The sequence below is a fragment of the Rhinolophus sinicus genome, chromosome X (genome assembly GCF_036562045.2).
Source record: "Rhinolophus sinicus isolate RSC01 chromosome X, ASM3656204v1, whole genome shotgun sequence".
In the NCBI taxonomy this organism is placed as follows: Eukaryota; Metazoa; Chordata; class Mammalia; order Chiroptera; family Rhinolophidae; genus Rhinolophus; species Rhinolophus sinicus.
This window is the reverse complement of record NC_133768.1, coordinates 109,823,114-109,843,105: the sequence shown is the minus strand read 5'-3', so window position 1 is coordinate 109,843,105 and position 19,992 is coordinate 109,823,114. Positions and strand designations below refer to the sequence as shown.

Genomic DNA, 19,992 nt, shown 5'->3' with positions numbered 1-19,992 from the left:
ATCCTCTGGCGGGCCTTGGTGTAATGACAGAAACGCACCCAGTGGGTGAGCTGTATGCAGCATCTCCAAGAGCTGCCCGGGGCCTGGTAGGCTGTCTCTGTAAAGGTCAGAGTCCTCATTTGGAACGTAACTAGGGAGGATTGATGGCGTTTCCTGCTCTGATGCAGGACTCATGATAGGGTTGTGCTGATGTCCCTGCAATCTTCAGGAATTGCCACCCCTCACAACACCCCCACCCACCTCCTTTATGATGGGTAAACCCAATGGCTTCCCAAGGAGTCTTCCCCTGCTGCCCCACAGTCAGCTGGGAGCAGAGGGACAGGGTAGCAAACCGAGCAGAGGCAGAGAACAAGACAAGATGGCAATGAAGGGCCAAGACATGGGCCTTGGGGGCTGAGAGACACAGGCCAGGGCAATGAGCAACTAAGGGTGTGGGTGATGGGCGTGGATGGCCAAGCCCTATGGGAAGAGGCTAGATGGAGGGTCATCCAGCGAAGGGAGGTTCGAAGAGGAAGACAAAAGGGTCATTCTACACAAGATCTGCTTGGAACTCAGCTCATGACCTTGCTCGCTCGTAGATGGCTCATCGTGGGAGGTGCCCAAAAGAAGCAACTGCCAAGGATGGCACACTGACTAGGAACCCACTGGTGCCTAGGAATATTCACAGATTCCCTTCCTCATTTTCCAGGCTGGTGTCAGCAGCCCACCGGGCATGCTAGCTCAGAGCTAGGACTCTACCTCAGCACGCCTGACTCCCAGGGCTTCTCACTGACTCTCCCAAATCCTTGCCTCCAGAGGCAGGGCTTAGGACAGCTGGGGATGTAAGGCTAGGGCTAGGGGGTGGGGTCCAGGCCCTTGGGCTCAGTAAAAAGTCTGTCACGGCAAAATCCTCACCAGCTCCAGAGACTGCTGCCAGGATTCTACTGCTTGGGATGCTAAGAGGGATGTAGGGGAAAGGGCAGGCTAGGAGTTTGAGAAATGGAAAGAAGAAAGACTGAGAAGGAACTGGGAAGGAGAAGGGGTTGGGGGACAGCTTGAGGGAGAGAAGGGAGGTAAAGGGAGCTTGATGGTGAAGGGAAGAGCTGCAAGAAGGGAAAGAGGGATGGTGAGGGCAGAGAGAGAGAGGGAGGGAGGGGCGGGGGGGGAGAGAGAGAGAGAGAGAGACAGAGAGAGAGAGACTCCAAAGCAGGTGCAAGGGCCAGATAGAGAATACAGAGCTGTGGAGAAGAGAGAGACGGGGGCGGAGGGGAGAGAATGGGAAAGGAGGGTGGAGACCTACTGAAAGAGTGACCAAAGGACAGCAAATGAGGGAAATGATTCTTTGGAGAGGGAAGAGGGAGAGAGAAGGAAGGAAAGAGGGAAAACAATGAGGAGAGGAAAACAGTGAGGGGAAAAGAGTGACAAGTAATGAGTAGGGGAGCCTTTGGGGGAAATAAGGGGTGGGGAAAAGGGAGGGAAAGGGGGAGAGAGGGGAGGTGAAAAAGGAAAAGAACAGGAAAAAGGCAAAGAAAGGGCCAGAGGAGTGAAGACAGGTGAGAGAGCTACTGAGAGAGCGAGAGGAGGGGAAAGAGGAGGGGTCAGGAGAAACAGGAGAAAGTGGGGGGGGGTGAGTGAGGAAGAGGAGCAACAGGGAAGAAGAGAAGAAACTATGAGAGGAAGGAAGGAGGAAGAGAGAAGAAAGAACAGCAAAGAAAGGAAACCAAAAAGGGTTAAAGGCAGGCAGGGCCACTTCACAAGACCTCTGTGACCTGGGTACCATGAGGGATGACTAACCAAGCCTGTGAAGATCCATTTCAGGGAGGACATGACAAGGGCCTGCTGGCCAGGCTGCCACGAGACACGGAGACATTTCCCCGACAGAGTAAAGCCAGTACATCTGCATGACCTGCCAACATTGCTTCCACTCCGTGAGTGACATTTGCGCCAGCCTCCTCTGGGAGAGCCTTGCCACCCCGCAGAGCTGAGCATGAAGTGCAGGGTGTTGGGTGTTGGATGCTGGCCTGGTTTGAGAGACGGCTGAGCTTTTTCATCACTCTGTGGCCATGAGTTACCAGGAGAGTGGCCCAGAAGGCTCCCTGCTTGCCTCTGGCCCTCTCCTTTTCCTCCCTCCCTCCCTCCCTCCCTCCCTCCCTCCCTCCCTCCCTTCCTTCCTCCTTCCTTTCCTTCCTTCCTCCTTCCTTCCTTTCCTTCCTCCCTCCTTCCTTACTTCTTTATTTCTCCACTCAAAGCTGGTCACAGCCTCACCTATCCTGTCCTTCATGGCCCTCAATGCCTCAGTGAGGCAGGTGGAGGCGTGGACCCAGCCCCAGGTCTAGTTTGAAGCCCCACAGTGGAAGCCAGGCAGAACCCAGATGTGTGTGTGGCAGCAACTCACAACTAGGCACTCGCTACAGACGCCACTTCTTTGTATAGCAGGGGGCGAGCTGCCTCCAGCTCAAAGTTGTGGTTTTGTGAGACTGCTAGTCCAAAGTACTAGGTCTCCCCGATTGTAAGGAGGACATGACAGATGTAGTTAGGGTCACTGGTTATGAAAAATATGCTCTTAAAATAACAGACAAATGTAAATCGGGTAGTGGATAGAATTTGTGTGTCATTCAAAAAATGATTCAATACACAGCAAGATTTGAAAATAAACTAAAATGAAGTTCCAGCCGTCTCCAACTCAAAGCCCTCAAATATCACCAATCAGCACTTGCTTCACCTGGCTGAGATGTTATCTCTGCATTTCAGTAAACAATCCACCAGAGACCTGAGTTTTAGTCCCAGGGTGGCCCAGGTAGTGACTGCTGTCACTTCGGGGCTCAGGAGCATCTTCTGGGTGGCCATCCCCATGGCAGCCAGTGCTTTGAACCACCCACCCCGCGGTCCTTTCTGCAGAGAGCATCTATCTGGACATACAATTAGCTCTCCACACATCAGTAGCCACAATCCCTGCCTTGCTTACTTTGTCTTTGGGCCAAAGAAAACTGTTTTCTGTTCTACATGGTCAGAACAGAAAAGGTAGAGCAAGACAGTGCCTGCAAAACAAGCTGCATTCCCAGGGCTCTTTTCAGCCAGAATTCTTTCCCAGACTATTTCCCCACCTATCCCTCAGTCTGTACCTCACACAGAACTGGTTTAGCTCCTGAAACACCTGCTGTGCTATGGCCACACTGGGCACACAGTTGTTTCCTAAAGGGCTATACTTTTATTTCATAGGTACAGTACACACAGACTCCAAGCATGTTTTTTACAAATGGAGAAATACACTGGTTTCCTCATTCTTTCAACACATATTTATTGGCATGTACTCCGGGCCAGGCAGTGAATGTGGACAAGGAGATTGAACCACAAGAGGTGACGTAATCAAATGGTGCTAGGGGGAATCTCTGGAGACCCTCAAATCAGGATGGCTTTGGAGAAGGTCAGTTTTAACTTTAAACCTGGGGAACTGGTCCCAGCCCCTGCAAAAGAGGGGCCAAGGAGGAGAGGACAAAAAGGCCATAGCTTCTGGACCTGGCATGAGGAGGCAGTGCTCCTGGGCCACTGTCGGGCACCCCAAATTATTCCATAGTTTTGAGGGGGGCTCCAACCCAGCCTCTCTTTCTAAGCACACTGCATATCCAAGTGTGCAGGGATGAAATCGATCTGCAGAGGTGACTCACAGGCAGACAGCCACCGCAGTCATGGGGCCCTGTCTGCATTCCCAATTTGCCTGCTCAGGTTGTCGCCTCCTTAATGTTATTTACCAAGCCCCATGCCCTGAATGCCTGTCTTTAGCCCCTGCTAGAGCCCTCCAGCCACTGTCCCTGTGTCTGTCACATCTTGTCACTACATCCCTGAATTCAACAGGTCTGGACAGCCTGTCTATGGACTTGCCAGCTCACTCTTGCAGCTCCAGGAACCCAGAAGGTGGCTTAGTGGTCCCAGCCCCACCCTCCCTCAGAGCAGGTTCCAGGGGGGAATGGTCCACAGCTATAACGTTCTTGCCCTTCCTCGGACAAGAAAGGAAAGGAGTTGAAACAGTAACTCTGTAGCGTGGCACTTTGCTGCCAGCAGTTGTGGTCAGGTCCTGGGCAGTGTGAAGAGGGGGTGAAGGGTGAGACTTGGGAGCTTCCTCCTGCCATGCCCTGTGGCTGCGGCTGCACTTCTCACTGCCCCCAAATCCCTTGTCGCCCGGAGGTCTAGCGGTGCTCCAGATTCCTGGAGTCCAGGTCCCGCAAAATGTCTCCCGCGACGTCAAGGGTGAACAGGGGCTAGGAAAGTGCGGCAGCTAGCTCTACTCGCGGCGCGAGAGCGCCCCCACCCTTTTCTGCGGCCAGAGATGGAACAGCAATTGGGAGAGAGGTCTTGAAACCTGAGACAGCTGTCCAGGCGGTGCCTCCCAGACCCCAGCCCAGGCCGTTGCTCACCTCCACCCCAGCCGCCTGCCCAGCCCACCTCGATCGGCCTCCAAAACCTGGGTCCCAAAGGCTGCATCGCCCCCTCCAGCACTGGACAGACCAGCTGTATCCTGGTGGGGATGGGCCAGTTCTCACCTCCCCGGAGCCCGAGTGCCCCAAAAGGCCAGAATGGAAGGGTCTCCAGAGACCTTACCTATTATACAAATAGGAAAACAGAGGCTGAGAATTCAAAGCAGACCCTTGTTCATGGGCAACGCTAAGAACTTCTGATCATCATCACCCTACACTGTCCCCATCCAACACTAGTCCTGAAGCCCCTGTAACCATCCGCCTTGCCCCCTAGACCTGCAAAGAGAGTCGTGGCTGTGCCCCAGGGATTCAGACCTTCAAGAACCAGAGGATCAATCCACACACCCCAGGGATACTCAGTCCTCCAACTGGCCTCTGATTCCACCACTCCAGGAGGAAGTTGGAAGGACCCGGATGTGGCAAAAGACCAGATTATGAAACTGAGTTGGCATTTAAATGACCTAACAAGAAATTGCCCGGTTTAATTTGCTTACTCGGTCCGATAAAGGAGAAAGAAGAAAACCTATCTCATTAAATACATGGATCTATAGAAACTGGTAACATGGAAATTCTGCCTGAAGTTAGTGGTTCGACAAACTTGAGTGACACAAGGGTTCGAGTTGAGGTAAAACAAACTCATTCTCCTCCTGCCCCCAGGAGGGCTACAAAGGGACCTGAGAAACTCTTTCTTTAAAATGAGTGGGAAACTGAGCCCAAAAGTGAAAGAAACTCAGATAAGTTCAACCAATGAGGCCAAGCTAATTCCAGAGTCTGTGGAGCCCAAGAAAGCATTGGGTTCATGCTCCACTCTAGCCACACACTGGAGCCCTTGGCCTTGTTCATCAACATCCTGGCCCAATTGGCTCCTTGGACCTGGCACCCCAGCCCCTGCTTTCCCAGACAGCACCTCTGAATCTTTCAAGACCCCTGGCAAACATCAGGTTCTCGGAGACAAATCTGTCCATAAGGACAAATGAGCAACTTGCTCCCATCCCCTTAGAGCACTGCCCAGTTTTAGTCATGTGAGTACAACTAGGTGGAAAGTACTGGAAAAGAGCAGACCTCACTAATCCTGGAGGAGCCAAAAAAGGATGGTTTATGGAAATAAAGATAATGTCTTCTTTCCCAACTCCCCCACTGTGCTATGACCCAGGTTTTCAAGGGCAGAAATTTCCAAGTTCTCAGAAAACAGGGGTGAAACAGAAGCCAGCTTATGTTCCTAGGTTCCCAGGCCAGTATCCCTGTCAGACCTTCCACTGGTATGGCCCTGGTCCCAGCCACAGCACTGAGCCCCTTTGGAGTTGTGCTTAGCAAAACCTTTTAGCTACAAATGCATCTCCATCACCTTCCCATTTGGAGCTAGCTGTAGTTGACTTGGTGTCAGGCTCTAAATCAGGGCCAGACTATCCTTCCAGGGAAATATCTGCCTTAGAGAGAAGCAAAATCACTTAGTATTTGGCAGCTCAGTCCACGCCAGGGAGAAAGTGACCTGCAACTGAACCCACAGCCAGGATGGCAAGCCATTCCTCCCACTGGGACCAGATGGCACCCCATGCATGCCTACTCTAGCTCCCTGTTGAGCTTGTGGAGCTCTGCCTTCAGCAGGGCCCTCTAGGGACTAAGTTCCCACCTACACACCCAGCCCCAAGTAGCCTTGGCTATGGGGAAGGCAGCGTGACTCCCACACAGACCTCTCCCCAAGGAGCAAGGAGACAAAAGACACAGATGAATCGTGGGAACAGGAACGATACACCTCCTTGTAAGAGATCAAAGAAAGTTTCCAGGAGGAAGTGGTATTAGGGCTGACTTTGAAAGATGACAAAGATATTGTAGGAAGAAATTTGAGGGAAGAAGTAGATACCAGCTACTCAGCTACTGCCTGTAGGACAGTTCAGGGTGGGTTATGAAATGCCAAGGCATCTTTTGAGGCCACAGCACTCTCAGGGCATATGAGGAGGGGCAGAGAGAGATGCGGCAGGGGACATGTGATCTAATCCATTAGAGAGAGGGGAGGGAGCCAGTCACTCAAAGAGTTCCAAGCGTTTGGCATTTCAATTTAAAAAATTGACATATAATGGGGAATGAGCAATAATGTCTACCTCCAGGTGTTGACGGTCAAATGGGGGAAACAGACAATAAATAAGGAAACAAACAAGATGATTACAAAGAGTGATAATACTATAAAGATAGTCAAAGAGGGTGATGAGATGTGGGTGATGGAGGAGAGGGAGGCTATTTTCGATGTAGATTTCTGTGAGGGCCCCTTCAGAGCTCTGAAGACCAGGCACCAGCCATGGCAAGGTCCAGAGGAAGAGGGATTAAGGCAGAGGGACAGTCAGTGCCAAGCCACCAAGACAGGAAGAAGATTGGTGGGTATGTGCAAGGAATGAAACCAAGACTGATAGGACCTGAGGTGGAGAGAAAGCAAGGGGAGAGAAAGAACGAGCGAGGTTAGAGACGCAGGCAGGGGCCGTAACAGACAGGACCTGGAGACCACGGTCAAAATTTGGGTTATATTGTAAGAATAATGGGGAACCACTGGGAGGTTTCAAGCAGGGAAGTGATGTGACAAGATTTTCAGTTTTCGAAAACCCGGATGGCTGGGTGGAGAGGATTGTAGAGAAGTGGGGTGGAAGCAAGGACATCTGTCTAGAAGGGACTGCAGTTGTCCAGAAGAGAGGTGGTCATAGCCCGGATGAACATGGGGTCAGTGGAGGTGGGAGGGGTGCATAGATTCTGATTTTACTTTGAAAGTTAAGCAGAGATTATTTCCTGGCTGATTGGATATGGTGGATAAAGGAGAGAGAGGAGCCAGGATTACTTCACAGATTTTGCCTGAGCAACTGGAAACACAGATATGCCATTACTGACATGGTAGAGATAGGAGGGAGCTGGGTTTGGGAGAAAATCAAAAGGGGAGTTACGATGGTGTTAATTCTGAAGTACCATGACGGTGTCATGAAGGCATTTGGATATTCACCATCATCTATGCACTACCTTCATGTGCCATTGGAACCATTATTTACGAAATTATTTCCTTTACATCAACTTATATCAGGTCACTTTTTTCTTACGCTCCATGCTAAGCAATAATATCCATAACACCAAGGGTTTTGTGGACTACTAGTATTTTTCTTTGGATACACATTAAAATAATGGCAACCACAGCTCCCAGGTCTCCTTGCAGTTCAGTTCTTACGATTCCTCCCTCCCCAACCTCCTGCAGAGTCTGGGTACCTGACACACACACTTCAACTGGGCTATTGGCTTTGATACCCAAAAACTTCTGAGGGCATTCAAAGGGATCATGGCGGGGCATTCAGGGAGAGAGACCTGGTCCTGCAGCTTGGTGAGGCCTTGGGGGCCGCCACCTAACTGCCTCAGTGGGCCCTGCTCAGCCCTCTGCTTGGTGGGGTAGGGGGTTCACAGAGCTGAGCCCACCACCCTTTCCTTAGGCTCCTGCGCCCTCTGGTGGCTGGGTTGCTTGTCTCTGTGCATTGGGGGCTTCAGCGTTCCTGTTTACAAGCTCCAGAGAAGAGGGGGATCCTCGCCTTGGCCTCCCCCCAAGGTGGGGGTGTGTCATGCAGGGTGTATTGTGGGGTCTCAGCTCCCGCTTCCTGCATAAGGATGCAGGATATGGTGAGGCCAAAAAGGAACACCCACGGAGCCCATAGGTAGGGGAGTCATACCACTATAGTCTTGCTGGCGGCTGGATTGGAGACACAGGAAGCAGGAGCCGCACGATCCACAACCTGCCGTCTGCTTTTCTGCCAACCAACCTCACTTGCCAACTGCAATCTGCCGTGCTAACTGCAATCCCTGCTTGCCAGGCACCATCCGCTACTAGCGTAGCCACGGCAGTTATATTAGTGGCCAATGGCTCACTGGTTACAGCTGACGGCCAACTAGCCACAGCTGATGGCCATCCAATCAGAGTTGATGGCCATTTACTACCTGAGCCAGCACCTTTCTATGTGAGGCTGAGAGCCTGGGAACTGCACTTCTGGCTCTGTCCCCACAGGAGACAAGAGGTCAGACTAACTTTAAGATCCAAACTGAGGGACACATAGATGCTGCTGAGGCTGGGACTCAGGCTGGGCCGAGGGAGGGGCAGCAGTCTGCACGCCAGGCAAGGGCCACCAAGGGTCAGATCCAAAAGGAAAGGAGAGTGGTGGGCGGGAGCAGGGGTTTTTGTTTTCTATAGAAGGTTACCAATGCAAAGAAAAGGAAATTGATGGCCATATACAAATAGGGCAATTTACCTTCGGTGGATATTTTCAAAGGAAAATGGAAAACACTCCAATTTCAACATTTTAAAATTAAGAGCAGGGAACATCAGATTGCGCTGAATAAATACAACACATGATGGAAAATGGACTTCAGTTCTTACATTACAGCCAGTCATGGGAGAGAAGCGGGGGTGGAGGCCAGCAACAGGCAGGAGAGAGTCACGCTCTGGCAGAAAGAGCAATCGAGCAGGGGGCTGGCAGGGGAGCAGCTGAGATAGGCACTGTCTGCCTAGGCTGATATCCAGGTGCTCAGACAAGCATCCACACCACGTCCACACAGGCGTCTACACGGGCACGTGCACACGTCATGCACACACACAGACAAATTCTGTCTCCTACACACACACCCCAAGCTACATGGATAGTCTTTCTGTCCCTCTTTCATCCTTTCTCAATAAGAAACTCTGTTTAGATGAGACGAGACCAATTGCTAAACAGACACTTGCAGTCCAGTGTGCGAGGGAGTGTTATATAGAAGGCTGTGGGGCGGCTCAGAGAAAGGGCCTGTGAACTGAGTCTCAGAGGAAGAGAATACAGGAAAGGGTGATCCAGGCAGAGCGAACAGCATGAGAAAAGGTCTCAAAGCTTAAAAGAACATAGACCTGTGAGGCACCGCAAAAAGTCATGGGTGATTGGACCCAAGGATGTCTGGGGAAAGGGAAGCTGGGGGGACTGGGAGAACTGAGCTTTGCAATCTGCATAGCAAAACCAGTGGGCTCTCTATGGACCCAGATGAGCCACCTGCTTTGCCCTGGGGAAAACCAGACCCAAGATGCAATGTCCACCCACTTGATGTGGGTTGGAACTCGGGTACCCCTTGGGGCTGGACTGAGGGTGAACCAGGCTCCAGGGAGAAACACTGCATATTTCTTACTGAAACCAAGGCAACTGTTTTTCAGTGCAGTCATCCCTCTGCCTCTGGGCCCAGTGCCATCCTCGGGCTGCAAAACTAACAGTCTACTCCAGGTTCCAGCACATGGTGAAAACTGAGTTCCTTAGCACAGTGTTAGCAAGGAGCATGTGGGCAAGCAGCTGGCTGGGTCTTCCGGGACTCCACCTCCTTTGGGCTTTGCCTCTCCTTCAGTGAAGGGGTTTAGAGCCTTTTCTTCCAACCCTATACCCAAAAGGAGAACATACACAGAACACTGTTCCATTCTGACTGCTGCCTTCCTACTGCTGCCACTCTCAGGGACCAGGGCCTGGGCATGGGTAATTACACATCCCTTCAAGTGAGTCTACCCTTGGCTAAGGTTTATTACTGTAAGCTAGGGAAGGGACCAAGAAAATACATTAAATTTAAAAGAAGTCTAGAAGAATGAATTCCAGTAAAAATGAATGGTGACACCAAAACCCAGTAAACAAAAGTAAAGATAGATAAATTGGACAACACCAACATCAAAAAGTTTTGTGCATCAAAGGACACAATCAACAGAGTGACAAGGCAACCTATGGAATGGGGAAAAATTGCAAATCATGTGTCTGATAAGGGGTTAATATTCCAGACTATATAAAGAACTCCTACAACTTAACAACAGCAACTAAAACAACCCAATTAAAAAGCGAGCAAAAGACTAAGTAAACACTTTCCAAAGCAGACATACAAATGGCCTGAACAAGCATATGAAGAGATGCGCAACATCACTAATCATCAGGGAAATGAACATCAAAACTGCAATGAAATACCATCTCACACCCATAAGGATGGCTACTGTTTAAAAAAAAAAAGAAAGAAAACAAGTTTTGATGAGGATGTGGGGAAATTGGAACCCTGTGCACTATATGTGAATGTAAGCAGTTTCTATGGAAAGCAGTATGGTGGTTCCTCAAAAAATTAAAAATAGAATTACGATATGATACAGCAATTCCACTTCTGGATATATACTCAAAACAAGAAAGAGCAGAAAATTGAACAGATATTTGTATAGTCATGTGCGTAGCAGTATTATTGACAGTAGCCAAAAGGTGGAAACAACCCAAGTGTCCAATGATGGGTAAATGAATGAACAAAATGCAGTTAATACAATGGAATATTATTCAGCCCTAAAATGGAAGGCACATGCTACAACATGGATGAATTTTGAGAACGATACACTAAGTGAAATAAGCCAGCCACAAAAGGATAAATAGTGTATGATACCACTTATATGAGACATTTAGAGTAGTCAAATTCATAGAGACAGAAAGTAGATTGGTGGGTACCAGGGGCTGAGGGGAGGGGAAATAGAGAGTTATTTGATGGGTACAAAATTTTAGTTGGGGACGATGAAAAATTTCTGGAGACTTGTTTCACAACAATGTGTATGTACTTTATATGGACCAAACTGTACACTTAAAAATAGTCAAGATGGTCAATTTTATGTGTATTGTACCACAATTAATGGAGGTGGAGAACTGGTATGCACAAAAGCACCTGAGTCTGCACCTAGATCTTCTTGCCCACTAATCAGCTCCTGTCCTTCGAGTTCCTGATCATCCAGTGGTGCCCACTCAAATACTGCTCCTCCAGGAAATCCTCCCCAACTCCTCAGATGTAGCTAGTGTTTCTGTCAAGACACGGCTGCTGGCGAATGGAAGCATAGGGGTTTTGGAGTGTTTGCTTGCTTCCCCAGTGAATAAACATTCTCCTCTGTGCCAGACATGTTGCCAAGGCTACAGACAGAGCAGTGAGGGAGATTGTCTTGGCCCTGCCCTCAGAGCCTACAGTCTTGGAGGGAAAACCAGATCCATCAAAACCAACCACATAGTGTGATATGAGCCACCGAACACTGTGAATGCCTAGAGAGGGGGTGATTGACTGCCTCATGAGGGAATGGGTGCAGCCAAGGAGGCCCTGTCCAAAAAGATGGTGCCTCAGCTGAGTCCTGAAGGACCAATAGGGCTTAGGCAGGCAGCGGAAGACAGCAGAGGGTATTCCAGGCAGCTGAGTCCTGGATAAAGGGAAAGGAGAAGTATGGGGGAAAGAGAGGGGTTGAGGGAGGAAGGGAGAGAATGTGATAGCAGAGTTGAGCAATAACCACTAACAGTTCAAAGGAATTTATTAACTTGTAAGTGCCTCTACTGCAGATACTAACTTGAAGAGTCTCCCACCCACCACCAGCCTTCAGGGCCTCTTCAGAAATGTGCTGCAGTCAAGAGCTCCTGACCACCTCCTTCTCCCAGTGGCACTGCCGGTTACCTTTCTCCTCACTCCCTGCCCTGGGGTGGACCAAAAGCCAGGTTCATCATCATATCCCTGGTCCAGAGACGACTGCAGAGATTTCACCTCTGGTTGGCAGAAAGACAGCTCAACAGAGTAGGAGTTGTGGTGCCTGGCAGTGAGAGGCCTCCCTGAGTGAGCACCCTCTTTCTTGCCCCCCTCCCCACCCTTTCCCTGCCTTGGGAAACAGACACTGGGTACCTGTGCCAAGTGTCTGCAGCCAATGTTTGAATTACATACATGTGCATGGAAATGGGGATATTTAGAACATATACTAGAAAAGCAAGGGTCAGAACCAAACGGGAAGTTGCTAAGTGCAAAGACGCCTGGAGAGAGAAGAGTAATGAGGCAGAACGCACGCCATCCCATCTGCAGATGGGCTTCTTCAGAGTAGACTGTTGTCTAGGCTCCCAGTTCCAGGACAGACCCCTTGAAGACAATTCAGCTGCTCCTCTCTTCCTTCCTCAGACTTCCACAGGCTAAAGCTCCTGAAAGCCCATCCAACACGGTCTGCGCTCTGCACAAGCTTAGCTATTAGCTGCATTAGAAGAGGGCTCCTGGGTGATTGAGCCAGACCCTGGGGACAGAGAGGCTTTGGGGAGAATTCAAGGTGACAAGGGGATAATGTATTCAAATGTGAAGACATACTCAGCTCTTCTAGCTCCTGGGATCAAGGCCAAGGTTGGAGAGGCAGTTGGGCCCAAGCCCTTATGGCTTCTCGGCAACAACTGGCTCAGGGCTGTTCATCTCATCGGAAAGGTAATCGTCCTCATTGTTCTGCTTCATCTTGGTTTCCAGAACCGTGATACGTTGCTTGAGCTTCTGCTGGGCCCCTGTGTACTCGGCCAGCAGGCGGCCAAAGCGAGTATACAAGGTCTCCATGTTGGTCTCCAGCTGCTCTAGCTTCTCCTGCACACCCACCTCCATGCTGGCTGCCACCTCATTCTCATCCAGCAGCCCTTCCTTCATTAGGATCTCCCGGCCCCTCTCCTCCAAGACCTTCTTGGCATCAGGGTACTCAGTCACAGCTTCCATGAGATCATCCTTGGACAAGCAGAAGAGATCTGAGTAGCCCAGGCTGCGGATATTGGCTGTGCGTCGATTGCCCATTTTGCTACCCTTAATGTTAAGGATACTGATCTCTCCAAAACAACTCCCAGCTGAGAGCAGGGCATACTGAGTGACCCCATCATCAGCCACCACTGCCAACTTGCCCTCATTGATTATGTACATCTCCTTGCCAATATCTCCCTTGCGGCAAATGTAATCCCCAGGGCTGAAGACCTGAGGACGGAGCTTCAATACAAGCTCCACCAGCAGGCCAGCCTCACAATCGTGGAAGATTCGCACTTTCTTGAGTGTGGACAGGTGAACGTTGATGGCTATCTCAGCCCTCAGCTTGGCTGGCAGGTTTTTGAGAACTTCCCGCTCATCCACAGTCTTCTTATTGGTCCACAGGTAGTCAAACCACTTAATGACCTTGGCTTCCATCTCCTTGCTGACCTTGCGGAACTGCATGTAATGTTTGACAGCATCAATTTTAGCCTGGAACTCAGCCCGGGTGGCATTCATGTTGGAGATCATGGAGCCCACATTTCCCACAATGGTGGCAAAGATGAGGACACCAATCAGGAAGTCGAAGATGACAAACAGGTACTCCTCATCCTTTACAGGGGGTGGCGTCTCCCCAATGGTGGTGAGGGTCAGTGTAGACCAGTAAAGGCAGTAGATGTATTCCCTAGCCAGGTAGCCATACTCAGGGTCAGTGATGTTGGGGTAAACCCAGGTGTCAACCCCAAAGCCAATGGACTTGGAGATGGCATAGTAGATGCAGGCATTCCAGTGGATGATGATCAAGATGTAGAGAACCAGATTACTGATGCGGAAGATATTGGGGTAACTGGTGCGTGTCTCAGTACGGTCAAAGAATTCAAACATGCGGGCAAAGTGCAGCAGGCGGTTAAAGCGCAGCTCAGGGATGTGGATGCCCACAGCAAAATAGACCAGGTCTGTGGGGATGATAGAAGCCACATCCAGCTTGAACTGCAAGGTGTGGATGTAGTTGTCCCGCAACTTCTTGGTATCTTTGACCAGCAGCCCCTGCTCTAGGAAACCTAGTAGAGATGCAAGCCAACATACCACCTCAGCCCTCAGGGCTGTTCCTCCCAATAGGCAAATGCATTTAACCCTCCTTCTCAAGGAGGGACATAGGAAACTCATGTAGCAGGGCTGGCCAGAAGGACCCTAAGAGATCACCCCCAATCTGAACCTCACTAAGCATGGGAGAACCATGGCATTCAAAAAGGGGCAGGCACCAACCCGAGTCCCAGCCAGGCAGTTGAGTCTAACCCTGTGTCAAAAGGACTTCCTGAAAACGTGGACTCAGTCCTTTGGACATAGGGGTCATACTCCTGCTTCTGCATCTCAGGTGCTCACTTACCTGTGCGCAATCGGATGACGATGTCCGCGATGTAGACCACGTCTGAGTAGTAGTCCAGCACCAACCACACTATGTAGTAGTCTTTCTGTAGGTCACTGAAGCAGGCTCTATAGAAAGACAGGGCTGGACTTTACCCTTAAAGCCAGCCAAGGTCCCCCAGAGGCTCCAAACTGAGTGCCCACTGTGTGGGGGGCTTGGGATGGCTACCAGGGGGACCTGATGAGACATAGTCAGCCTGGTGCCATGGGAGACACTTATTGACAAGCAACTTCTACTCCAACCCTTATTATTATATAGACCTCACTACATAGACATCACCACTGATCGTTACTTGTCTGTCTCATCCACTGGACTGTGAGCTCCCAGAAGACACATCTCTTAGTCATTATTGCATACTCTCTGCCCTAGCCCAGAGCACCAGGATTCATGTGTTCAACCATTGTTAGTTGAATGAAAACTAAGCTGTTGGAAGAATGAGCTATAATACAATGATGAATAGCCTCCATGCTCATCTCTTCAACATACACCTATTGAGAACCCAACATGGAGCACTGGCCAATCCAAGTGAGAGAGAGGGTGCTAGCCTGGCTTAGGCTAGAGGCAGTGGGAATGGGGAGAAGTTGGAGACTGCAGCAGAGTTTTAGGAGGAACTTGTAAGATTTGATGACTGAATGTGTAGAGGCCTAGGGAGAGGGCAGAGTAGAGGATAGAACCCAGGATTATGCCCCAGTGAGTGCCCTGGGTCAAAGAGGGGAGCAGTTAATTCTGACTGGTCACATTTAGAATAAAACCCTAGCTCCCGTCCCTGGCACACAGACTCTGCAGAACTGGCCTGTGCCTACCTGTCTGACTCCCTCTCACCACCCACATCTCAGCTAAAAGGTATCACCTCCTCAGAGAGATCTATCCTGACTATCCTTTCTCTAGTAGCTCCCTGCTTTTAGTTCCTGGAATCATCTTGGGCACTTGTGTCGTTAATGTTTACTATCAGCACCCCCCCACCAGCCTGAGAACTCTGGGAGAACAGAGAGCATGCGTGTCTCTTTCAGCGCATCATTCCCAGCATGGAGCACAGAGCTTAGCACCCAATAGTTGCTCATTGAAATCCTGACTGAATGAATGACTGGAGTAGGGGATGCGTCGGGTGGAAAATGCTGTCAGGGAAAGTTCGCGTAGTGTGGCTTTGGAACTGAGACTGCAAGGTTGAAAATGGGGAGAGGAAATTTTCTCTTGAGGAAACACCATGTTCAAAAGTAGTGAGTGCTGGGGTTGGGGTGTGTCTAGAAGGTGGAACTAGAGGGAAGGCCATGCTGAGGGCCTGAAATTCATCCTGTGGGCAAGGGGGGGGGGGCATTGAAGGGTTTGTGAGGAGGCAGTGACATAATCAAATCCCAGTTTCCACCAACTCGTTGCAAGTGTGGAAGATGTATTGGAGTGGGTGAGACTGCTTGCCAGGAACGGGTCTGGTGCTGTTGTAGTTATGCCAGGGAGAGAGGATGAAGGCCTTGCCTAGGACAGTACTGGTGTGGCCAGAGAAGTAGGAACAGATTACAGACACCAGGAAAAGGACAACAGGATAGACATGAAGCTTTGGTAGCATATTAAATTGGGGGTGAGGGTCGGGGGGTGGGGTTAATAGGGCAGAAGGAGGTGCCATTAGCAAGGGGGAATCCGGAAGGAGGGCTAATTTGGGGTGAGCTCTGTGTCCACAGCAGGACCGGTATGCTCTCCACCCCAGGGCCTGTGGACTGCTTTGGCCACCCGTTTCCAGCCCACTCGCTGCTCACCTGGCCACCAGCAGGCACCAGTTGTAGAGGACGGGCATGGCGACGACAAATAGCCAGCGGTAATACCAGTCCCCAGCCGGGTCCAAGACAAATAGTTCAAATTTCTTCCTGAGGAGACAGACAGGGGCCAGGCTTGAGGAGCAGGTCCCCAGTGTGGCAAAACCTCCCATTCCCAGAGGCCAGGGGTCCCTAAAAAGCAATGCTCAAGAGGATGTGCAGGGTGAGGGCGAGGTTGGCTTAGGGCCCACTTCTCCGGGAGCCACAAGCTAGAACTGGGCATCTAATGAGAGTTCAGATGGGCAAGGGACACCCCTTTTCCTGTTCTAACCCCCATGCCCTCGGGAGGCCCCTTGCCTAGAGAGCAGGACAAGGGGCAGTGTTTTTATTGGGGTGGGCCTCAGAGCCTCGGGAAGCCTCGGAGAGACTTCCAAGTATGATCATGAAGGCTCGGGACCTGTTCCCACATCTCTCCCAGAAAGAGAGAGGAACTCCAAGCAAGTGAGCGCCACATGCTTCCTGCTCACTCCACCCCAGCCCTTTTTGCTCCCTGGCCTCCAGCCCCCAAATCACTTTCCCAGATGCTGCATCCTGATTCGGCAAGAGCTCTTTCCTACACAGGCCAGAGGTGGGGAATGTCAGTTTGGCCAGACAGCTGCAGTCGCCCACTCCTTCCTTTTAGAACAGACCCTTCAGCTCTGCCTTCTCTGCCCTCCCCATCCCCTCGTGCTCACTTGTTCCTGGGCCTTGCCTGCCAGCCAGCCTTCAGCATGACCTCTTCAAAAGCCTACCTCTGTGCCCAAATTGGCACTGGTATGGCCACACTGTCAACAGCACTCCCTAACTGTGCCCTCCTCTGCATTTACTGACTGGTGGAACAGCAGCTGCATCCAAGCCCTTCCCTTGCCCACTTTTAGGTGCACTTGACACTTGTTTCATGAGCAACAAGGGGACATCTGGCAAGGGGCAGCTTAGGTGAGAAAAGCCACGAGGGACTCCTATGGCAAGCGGGCCACTGGCTGTTGGTCAGGCTGTGGGCAAGGACAGTGGAAATATTCTAGAGTTAAAACCATAGCAGGTCTCCCCTGTCGATCCCTTTCCCTGCCATGTCAGGACTTGGTTTAGACTCTAAACTTTAGAGCCTAGTCTGCCCCTGGTGGTGGCATAATAAACCCCACTGAGCCATCTGCTTGCATGCTTGGGAGCCCTTCCAGTCCCACAGGCTGGATAGCTATACTTGGTGCCCTTGCCCTCGCCGTCCTTTTCGCCTTTGCCATCCCCTTGCTGTGTCGTCACAGTCTGGAGCTCAGGCCCACGAAAACGCTCGAGGAATGAATCAGGTCTAGGGTCCTCCTCGCGGAAATTCTTGCTGGCCCACTCTCTGATGACCCCCACCAGGTGAACAATCCTAGAGGTGAGAAGAGAGATCATGAACCAGAGAGAACCAAGTCTTCAGAACCTGCACCCAGGAATTCAGTGTCTGGTGAGGGAGCTGGGAAACTAAGAGCCGGGATCAGGGCTGATGCTGAGGACAGCGAGCTGGGGCTCAGACATGACTCTGAATGCAGCTGAAGGGGAAAGGGAAGACTTCCTGTAGGAGACGTCTCAGTTGATTGTGAAGAACAAATAGGTCTCCAGGGCAAGATGGAAGAGGTGCTAAGAGAAGACAGGCCAGGAGGAAGGTTGGCCGAGGCTTCCTGATTTCCCTATAAAACCTACAACTCTGGGCTGTGGACCTCAGGGCCCTCCATGTCGGCCCCTCTGCTGGGAAGGATCACCCTGCCACCCCCCCTCCAATGCTAAGACAGGCAAGTCTAAAGGGAAACTTCCAATGGTCACTCCAAACGTGTTCACAGGAGCCTCCTCAGGAAGAAAAAGTTGAGCTAGGATAGCAGTGACATTGCTTCCCGGAGGTCTTGGTGGAAAGTCCCAGTGGGACTGAGAAGAGGAGAGCCGTGTTAGCCACGTTGGCAGTCCCCCTGGGTGGGAAGAGGTAGCAGCAGGGCCCTGGTGGAACTCACCTTCGAAAACCACCTCTCCCCCTCTGGGGGGCATCCATTTCTGCCAGCCTCTGCAGTTCTGAGGAGGTGTCATCTTCGGGTGCAGACTGTGGCCTGCAGAGGGAGGAGCAGAGTTGATCGAGAGTTCTCTGGGCATGCTTTATCTCTTATCAGCACTCCCAGTTCCTGGGAGGGGCCTAGACACCCCACGGTCCCTTTAGAGAGTGTCCTTGACTCAAAAATCATTTGCTCTATGACAATGAGGCAGAGCTGGGAGGAAGTAGCAGCCTCCAGGCCATCCTGAAATGACCCAGCCTCAGCAGACTCACCTGCTACTGGTCCCTCGGTCATCTTTGCCGTTGGCCTTGATGGCAGGAGGTGCATGATGGTTGTGATTATTGGCTGGGGAGCTCTTCACGCCATTAGATTTTTCTGTCATCGTCCATGTACAACTGGGACCCTCACCTGACAGGAGAGGGTAAAGAGGAAAGTCACAGAGGACCCTAGCACCCATATAAGGCAGGAGAGCTGCAGGTGAACATGAGAAGAGAGCCAGGGCCCACCTGGCAAACACCAGCACCATTGGATACTGCTACGGCAGTGCAGAACAGGGGACCCCGCATTGCCTAAGTGCCAGGCTCCAAGCACCAAGATCATAACGCTCTCCCACCCTTATAGGGAATTTAAAAGGCTAACAATGCTAAATTGCAAAATGGGTTTCTTTTTCATTTAATTCAGTGAATTTTTTGATATATGAACTATCACAGCTAATACAAAAACAAAAAACAAAACAACAAAAAAAACCAACCTGTTTAAGCCATCTTCTGGTGTCCTGCTTTGCAGATGTCTGGCACATACTTAGGCTACTGAATACCTCCAAACCAGCCACTGCCCCCAAACTCCTGTCCCATCGGAGGAGATGTATCTCCTTGGCCCAAAGCAGCTGACATCACCCCCCTCCCACCCCAGTTCTCTGGTTCTCCTCACCCAAGACCACCCTAGAGCTCATGCTCCTTGGGTAGGAGTCCCATCTCTCATTGACTTCTTCAACCAGGGACACTGTGTCTGGGTTCCTTCCTTTCAGCTCCAATCACATTCTGTCCAGCATCCCCCTCCTACCCCCCCCACCCAGTAATGTCACTGAAGCTGAGGAACAGAGAAGAGCTCCAATGGGCTCCATAGGCAGTGGTCCATGTCAGGACTCTCTCCTTTGGGCTATGGGGAGCCTTGGAAGAGCTGAGCAGGAACATGACAAGGACAACATTATATTGTAGAAAGATCCTGATGGCTGCTAGATGGAGACTGGATTACAGGGGAAGCAAGAGCAGAAGCTAGATAACAGGAAGAAGGCTGGAGAAGATGGTGCCACTGAAGCCCGAGACAGGGCAGAGTGGAGAGCTACTTAGAAAGGAGAATGAACAGGACTCAGAGAAGGATTGGGTATGGGGAGCAAGGGAGAGCAAGTGGGAGGGATCATGCAGGAAGAGAACACAGAGTAACGGTCCAGGGCAGAGCCCTGGAGAGCCCCAACATGTAAGAATCTAGTAGAGGAGGACGTGTCCACAAAATAGACCGAGAAGAAGCAGCTTGAGAGGGAAAAATCCAGAAGAAAGAGAGACAGGAGATGGTGTTTCTCAGTCTCTTGCCAGGGAGTCAGGGAGGCTGGGGCAGGAGACACTCAGAGCAGCGGTTCCCCGCTGAGGCTGGTCGGTACGCCCTACCATATTTGGTCAGCAGTGGTCAGAACATCCGCCAGATTGTCTGTGACCTGCCCCCCTTGAACAAGAAGCTTGTTCCAGCTTCTGGAGCTGTCACCATGGTGATAGGAGGCG

The 19,992-nt window shown here is 51.0% G+C and overlaps 1 protein-coding gene across 1 annotated transcript; it reads right to left on the bottom strand.

Moving 5' to 3' along the window:
- Window positions 1-12,290: 12,290 nt before the first annotated feature.
- Window positions 12,291-18,599, bottom strand: CNGA2 (cyclic nucleotide gated channel subunit alpha 2). The gene is made up of 6 exons (XM_019711228.2): window positions 18,490-18,599; window positions 18,182-18,274; window positions 17,398-17,568; window positions 16,164-16,271; window positions 14,377-14,483; window positions 12,291-14,050 (listed from the first exon to the last, which is right to left on the bottom strand). Exons 1-6 carry the CDS (start codon window positions 18,597-18,599, stop codon window positions 12,645-12,647), a joined length of 1,995 nt encoding a protein of 664 aa, XP_019566787.2. The 3' UTR covers window positions 12,291-12,644.
- Window positions 18,600-19,992: the final 1,393 nt, after the last annotated feature.

Excerpts from the sequence above, each read along its gene's own strand:
- CNGA2 (XM_019711228.2), bottom strand. The coding sequence starts at position 18,599 with ATGACAGAAAAATCTAATGGCGTGAAGAGCTCCCCAGCCAATAATCAC. Across the intron at positions 16,272-17,397 it reads GGCGAGGGCAAGGGCACCAA|GAAGAAATTTGAACTATTTG; the intron begins GTATAGCTATCC and ends CTGTCTCCTCAG. Across the intron at positions 14,051-14,376 it reads CGTCATCCGATTGCGCACAG|GTTTCCTAGAGCAGGGGCTG; the intron begins GTAAGTGAGCAC and ends CATCTCTACTAG.